General features: G+C 39.8%; 1 protein-coding gene across 9 annotated transcripts in view; it reads right to left on the bottom strand.

Moving 5' to 3' along the window:
* Nucleotides 1-7,500, bottom strand: part of nrxn2b (neurexin 2b) — a 550,373-nt gene that overhangs the window by 238,394 nt on the left and 304,479 nt on the right. For 8 of the 9 annotated variants that reach the window (XM_056460822.1, XM_056460831.1, XM_056460830.1 and 5 more), the window contains one exon: nucleotides 950-973. The exons of the other annotated variant lie outside the window; for it this stretch is intronic. In XM_056460822.1, the coding sequence (XP_056316797.1) occupies nucleotides 950-973 (24 nt within the window). The remainder of the gene's footprint in view (nucleotides 1-949; nucleotides 974-7,500) is intronic. 9 annotated transcript variants of the gene reach the window in all.

The raw sequence follows: 7,500 nt of genomic DNA, 5'->3' as shown, positions 1-7,500 counted from the left end.
GTCACTCATTTGTGGAGGAGGGGCTTATACCTACTATGACATCATAGAGAAGAACATTCCAGACCTTGTGGTTTTTCCTTCACTATAATCTGATTCCAGACGAACCACACAGTGTTGAGTTCTGAAACTCACAGGATGTTTTTATAACACTATGAGCTCTAATGTGCCAAAAGTTCAGGAGAGTGTTGATTTCTCAGTTCATGACCCCTTTAAGCAGACTGTGTACTATATATAATCTAATTAACACTAGATGGTGGATTATAATATAAGATATAATTAGTGGAATTTCTAAAGGAAACCATTGAAGTAAATAAAATAAAACTGTATTAGAATGAGCTTAATTTATGCTTGAAACAATATCTCATATCCTCAGGCCTACTAAAACACTAAATCAGTAAAGACAAGTTTAGGGTGTGTAGAGTTCCTCAATATCAAGACTGATGCAGAAAACTCCTATTTAAACATCTCTGATTCTGTCAGTTCTGTTCATCTTTACACATCGTCAATCATTACTGCCCGCCAATGGACTCGATTATTATTGTCAAACCAATGAACTTTATACTGGATATTAAATAATCATGATGATAATAATCATACAGTGAGGCGCACAGCTACACTTAAACATACGGCGATCGTTATGCTCTGGAGTTTACGATCACTGCTTTATTTCTCCATGCGGATTGAGTCCCGCCAGCTGAAAGATCAGCCAGTTTTAATGCTATTCCTGGTGGGAAGGAGGGCGATGATGGACAAACCAAAGGAAAACCATGATCCGATGAGACAGTGAAAGGAAAAGAGTGAATATCTGTTCTTTCATTGCTACCTTGATACCAATGGGAATTTGTGTGGTCAGTATAAGCAAACAGAATTGAAATAGGAAACGAAATCCAGGGCAAACCAAAGTAGAAGACAATTAGAATGATATCTACCATATAATGCAGTTTGTTACCATAGCGTGTCCAATGCCTGAGTGCTTTAGGAAAAAACAAGGGAAAGGGAAAGGAAAAATATATAGAATAATGACAAATCCTGAAGTTTAAAGTGTGTTTTATTTTCTTTAAAGCGGCGGTCTTAAACCAGCCTGTGGGTTTCTGTCCCTAATTTTGTTTTTTTTTAATAATAGTAGTTTTCGTAAGATTTGTCAGCAAAAGAAAAACATGACAACAGTATTGTTATTATGGTTAGTAGGTCAGTTAATTCAGAAAACAGATGGCCCACATTCCCGTGAATGACACAATGTTAGTCAAGTCAAAGGAACACAAACACAAAAAACCCAAATCAAACTGTAAGAATCGAAGCTGCTTGGTTAGTAATTAGACACAAGAGTTAGCGAGAGACCATTCTCCACATGAAGAGGGAAACATGGAGAGAGAGAGAGAGAGAGAGACTGGGGGAGGGGCTCGTTTGAGGGGGAGGGAAAAGCAGTATTAGTGATCTTTCTGATTGGCTAGTCCTGCGAGTGGGTGTGGCCTAAACTGTGAATGGGGCTTTAAAGGCAAATTTGGCCAAACGTGGTTTTTGAAGGAAAGCGAGAAACCGCTGGTCTCTGCTGACGACTAAAGGGAGGCAAAAACACAATGAAGTTAAACAACATATTGAAGAAGAAACATCTCAACAAAGCATTTAAAGAAGGACAGTCAGACACAGAGAGAGAGAGAAACATGCAGTGTCATCTGCAGCCATCTTAAACCTGGAAGACTGTGAAGATTATGAAGACACATCCAGACATAACAGATCCAGACTGTAACCCAGAGCAGATTCAGACCCATGCCTATGCTGAGCACCTGCTAAACCACACATACAGTAACTTATGTGTGTGTGTTTTCATGGTCCAAATGTCCCCAGAAGTATAGCAACACCAGTCATTTTGATCTTATGGGACATTTTCTATGGTTTCCAAGAGAAAAACGGCTGATAAATCAGACAATGTTGTGAAAGTGCAGATTGTTTGCTGTGAGGGTTGGGTTTTAGGGGTCAAGGTTGGGCGAGGAGAGGGATAGAATATATGGTTTGTATAGCAGAAAACACATTATGTCTATGGGGGAGAGCCAATAAAACATGAAAACGTGTGTGTGTGTGTGTGTGTGTGTGTGTGTGTGTGTGTGTGTGTGTGTGTGTTTTGTTGCACGACATTGAAAATGATACCTCATATCATGTGTCTCATGCATAAGAGACAGTCTTAGACAAGAAAAAGAGCTGTCACACAGACACACTCTAAAGCTGATTTACACTAAACACATGCAGGACACATTAGAAACCCAGCAACACAACAGAAACCACCTGACCACACAATAGTATTCATCTGAAATGCAACTGCATAGAAACCAAATACAGTGCACTAAAAGACACCAGACTACAAAGTGCCTGAATGATACACTTAATAAACCAATAAAAGGACGAGTGTAATCTTGAATACTACATGCACTCACTGGTGGAGGGGAGGAGCTATCGGCATTAACTGTGTTTATAACTGTTCTCAGAGCTGTGTTTATAACTGTTCTCAGAGCTGTGTTTATAACTGTTCTCAGAGCTGTGTTTATAACTGTTCTCAGAGCTGTGTTTATAACTGTTCTCAGAGCTGTGTTTATAACTGTTCTCAGAGCTGTGTTTTATAACTGTTCTCAGAGCTGTGTTTATAACTGTTCTCAGAGCTGTGTTTATAACTGTTCTCAGAGCTGTGTTTATAACTGTTCTCAGAGCTGTGTTTATAACTGTTCTCAGAGCTGTGTTTATAACTGTTCTCAGAGCTGTGTTTATAACTGTTCTCAGAGCTGTGTTTATAACTGTTCTCAGAGCTGTGTGTATAGTGTGTTATAAACTGTTCTCAGAGCTGTGTGTATAGTGTGTTTATAACTGTTCTCAGAGCTGTGTGTATAGTGTGTTTATAACTGTTCTCAGAGCTGGTGTGTATAGTGTGTTTATAAACTGTTCTCAGAGCTGTGTTTATAACTGTTCTCAGAGCTGTGTTTATAACTGTTCTCAGAGCTGTGTTTATAACTGTTCTCAGAGCTGTGTGTATAATGTGTTTATAACTGTTCTCAGAGCTGTGTGTATAGTGTGTTTATAACTGTTCTCAGAGCTGTGTTTATAACTGTTCTCAGAGCTGTGTTTATAACTGTTCTCAGAGCTGTGTTTATAACTGTTCTCAGAGCTGTGTTTATAACTGTTCTCAGAGCTGTGTTTATAACTGTTCTCAGAGCTGTGTTTATAACTGTTCTCAGAGCTGTGTTTATAACTGTTCTCAGAGCTGTGTTTATAATTGTTTCTCAGAGCTGTGTTTATAACTGTTCTCAGAGCTGTGTTTATAACTGTTCTCAGAGCTGTGTTTATAACTGTTCTCAGAGCTGTGTGTATAGTGTGTTTATAACTGTTCTCAGAGCTGTGTGTATAGTGTGTTTTATAACTGTTCTCAGAGCTGTGTGTATAGTGTGTTTATAAACTGTTCTCAGAGCTGTGTGTATATTTATAACTGTTCTCAGAGCTGTGTTATTCTCAAGCTGTTTCTCAGAGCTGTGTTTATAACTGTTCTCAGAGCTGTGTGTATAATGTGTTTATAACTGTTCTCAGAGCTGTGTGTATAGTGTGTTTATAACTGTTCTCAGAGCTGTGTTTATAACTGTTTCTCAGAGCTGTGGTTTATAACTGTTCTCAGAGCTGTGTTTATAACTGTTCTCAGAGCTGTGTGTATAACTGTTCTCAGAGCTGTGTTTATAACTGTTCTCAGAGCTGTGTTTATAACTGTTCTCAAAGCTGTGTTTATAACTGTTCTCAGAGCTGTGTGTATAATGTGTTTATAACTGTTCTCAGAGCTGTGTGTATAGTGTGTTTATAACTGTTCTCAGAGCTGTGTTTATAACTGTTCTCAGAGCTGTGTTTATAACTGTTCTCAGAGCTGTGTTTATAACTGTTCTCAGAGCTGTGTTTATAACTGTTCTCAGAGCTGTGTGTATAACTGTTCTCAGAGCTGTGTTTATAACTGTTCTCAGAGCTGTGTTTATAACTGTTCTCAGAGCTGTGTTTATAACTGTTCTCAGAGCTGTGTTTATAACTGTTCTCAGAGCTGTGTGTATAATGTGTTTATAACTGTTCTCAGAGCTGTGTGTATAGTGTGTTTATAACTGTTCTCAGAGCTGTGTGTATAGTGTGTTATAACTGTTCTCAGAGCTGTGTTCATAACTGTTCTCAGAGCTGTGTTTATAACTGTTCTCAGAGCTGTGTTTATAACTGTTCTCAGAGCTGTGTGTATAATGTGTTTATAACTGTTCTCAGAGCTGTGTGTATAGTGTGTTTATAACTGTTCTCAGAGCTGTGTGTATAGTGTGTTTATAACTGTTCTCAGAGCTGTGTTCATAACTGTTCTCAGAGCTGTGTTTATAACTGTTCTCAGAGCTGTGTTTATAACTGTTCTCAGAGCTGTGTTTATAACTGTTCTCAGAGCTGTGTTTATAACTGTTCTCAGAGCTGTGTTTATAACTGTTCTCAGAGCTGTGTGTATAGTGTGTTTATAACTGTTCTCAGAGCTGTGTTCATAACTGTTCTCAGAGCTGTGTATATAACTGTTCTCAGAGCTGTGTTTATAACTGTTCTCAGAGCTGTGTTTTATAACTGTTCTCAGAGCTGTGTTCATAACTGTTCTCAGAGCTGTGTTTATAACTGTTCTCAGAGCTGTGTGTATAGTGTGTTTATAACTGTTCTCAGAGCTGTGTTCATAACTGTTCTCAGAGCTGTGTTTATAACTGTTCTCAGAGCTGTGTTTATAACTGTTCTCAGAGCTGTGTTCATAACTGTTCTCAGAGCTGTGTTTATAACTGTTCTCAGAGCTGTGTGTATAGTGTGTTAATAACTGTTCTCAGAGCTGTGTGTATAGTGTGTTAATAACTGTTCTCAGAGCTGTGTGTATAGTGTGTTAATAACTGTTCTCAGAGCTGTGTTTATAACTGTTCTCAGAGCTGTGTTTATAACTGTTCTCAGAGCTGTGTGTATAGTGTGTTTATAACTGTTCTCAGAGCTGTGTGTATAGTGTGTTTATAACTGTTCTCAGAGCTGTGTTTATAACTGTTCTCAGAGCTGTGTTCATAACTGTTCTCAGAGCTGTGTTATAACTGTTCTCAGAGCTGTGTGTATAGTGTGTTTATAACTGTTCTCAGAGCTGTGTGTATAGTGTGTTTATAACTGTTCTCAGAGCTGTGTGTATAGTGTGTTATAACTGTTCTCAGAGCTGTGTGTATAGTGTGTTAATAACTGTTCTCAGAGCTGTGTGTATAGTGTGTTTAATAACTGTTCTCAGAGCTGTGTGTATAGTGTGTTAATAACTGTTCTCAGAGCTGTGTTTATAACTGTTCTCAGAGCTGTGTTTATAACTGTTCTCAGAGCTGTGTTTATAACTGTTCTCAGAGCTGTGTGTATAGTGTGTTATAACTGTTCTCAGAGCTGTGTGTATAGTGTGTTTATAACTGTTCTCAGAGCTGTGTTTATAACTGTTCTCAGAGCTGTGTTCATAACTGTTCTCAGAGCTGTGTTTTATAACTGTTCTCAGAGCTGTGTGTTTAGTGTGTTTATAACTGTTCTCAGAGCTGTGTGTATAGTGTGTTTATAACTGTTCTCAGAGCTGTGTTTATAACTGTTCTCAGAGCTGTGTTCATAACTGTTCTCAGAGCTGTGTTTATAACTGTTCTCAGAGCTGTGTGTATAGTGTGTTTATAACTGTTCTCAGAGCTGTGTGTATAGTGTGTTTATAACTGTTCTCAGAGCTGTGTTTATAACTGTTCTCAGAGCTGTGTTCATAACTGTTCTCAGAGCTGTGTTATAACTGTTCTCAGAGCTGTGTGTATAGTGTGTTTATAACTGTTCTCAGAGCTGTGTGTATAGTGTGTTTTATAACTGTTCTCAGAGCTGTGTTTATAGTGTGTTTATAACTGTTCTCAGAGCTGTGTTTATAACTGTTCTCAGAGCTGTGTGTATAGTGTGTTTATAACTGTTCTCAGAGCTGTGTTTATAGCTGTGTGTCTCCGACTCCTGGTGGATGTAGAGCTCAGATTACGGATGCCGTGAGTGTTTCCCGTGTGGCTCTGATGTGCTCCAGCCTCAGCAGCGGGACTCTTCAATCCACTGGAGAATAAATTAAATTAGTTCTGAGTCTCAGTTACCGGCAGGATTTACAGAAACGCTCTCCTGAGCGGCGCCCGCTGAGACGCAAGAGCCTCGGCTAATATTTGAGGTCTTATCTGGAGACGTCTCTGTTTAGAGCTCATCTGAGAGATCCGGAAGATGGAGGTGTGTGTGTGTGTGTGTGTGCGTGTGTGTGTGAGAGAGTGTGAGCACAAATTAATCCTCTGCACACACACTAGCCACTTAGATAAACCTGTTTAACTGCCGACTGACTCAAATATCTGATCAGCCAATCACAGAGCAGCAGCTCAACCATCAGACCAGATCAGACTAACATGCTGGACCTGTGGAGAGGCTCATACTGAGTGCTTAATGCATTGTTATGTGGGTTGCTATGCAGTTGCTAGGGTATTCAGGATAATTACTAGAGTACTGCTAGAGTGTTCTTAAGTGTTGCTAAGATGTTGCACACACACACACATATGTAGACACATAGAGAGTCAGTGAGACAAAAAGAGGTGTGTGTGTGTGTGTGTGTGTGTGTGTGTGTGTGTGTGTGTGTGTGTGTGAGAGAGAGGATAGTGTGCATGTGTGATAATAAGATAATGTGTGTGTGAGAGAAGAGAGTGTGTGTTTCTGTGTTTGTTTATTTGTTTGTGTGTGAGTGTATGTGCATCTTCATATGTGTGTGTTCACTCGTGTGTGTGTGTTTGAAAAGAGAGAGAGATAGTGTCTGTCTTTGTCTCTCTGTGTGTTTCCGTCATCCTCATCAGCTGTAATTTGTCTCCTAGCAACACTGTGTTCCCGCTCTGCCATGTGTGTGTGTGTGTTTGTGTGTGTGTGTGTGCGTGTGTGTGCGTGTGTGTGTGGGTTTCTCTTCAGTCTGTCGTCTGATGTGCAGAAACAGACTCAGAAATGTGGATTCTTTCTATTCGATTGTGGAAATCACTTGTACACACACACACACACACACACACACGCACATGCACGCACACACGCACATGCACACACACACACGCACATGCACGCACACACGCACACGCACACACACACGCACGCACACACACATGCACACGCACACGCGCACACACACACACACACACACACACATGCACACACACACACACACACGCACGTACAGGTTGTCACACACACAGAGCTTGTATTAATTTTCAGTTCGGCACACACCATAATAACATTCAACACTTCAATTAGCATTAGCATACAGGCTCGTGTGTGTGTGTGTGTGTGTGTGTGTTCATACACTGAGCTCTTATTTGTTCTGTGTGCTGTTGTTTTGCTACACAACAACAATCTCATTTAAATATCTACTGTGTGTCATGCATATTCATGAGCGCCAAACCTGCTTCATTATGATAATCCTGTGTGTGT

This window comes from Danio aesculapii, chromosome 7 (assembly GCF_903798145.1).
Source record: "Danio aesculapii chromosome 7, fDanAes4.1, whole genome shotgun sequence".
Lineage (NCBI taxonomy): Eukaryota > Metazoa > Chordata > Actinopteri > Cypriniformes > Danionidae > Danio > Danio aesculapii.
The sequence above is the reverse complement of the archived record's forward strand: the minus strand, read 5'-3'. Positions and strand labels throughout refer to the sequence as shown.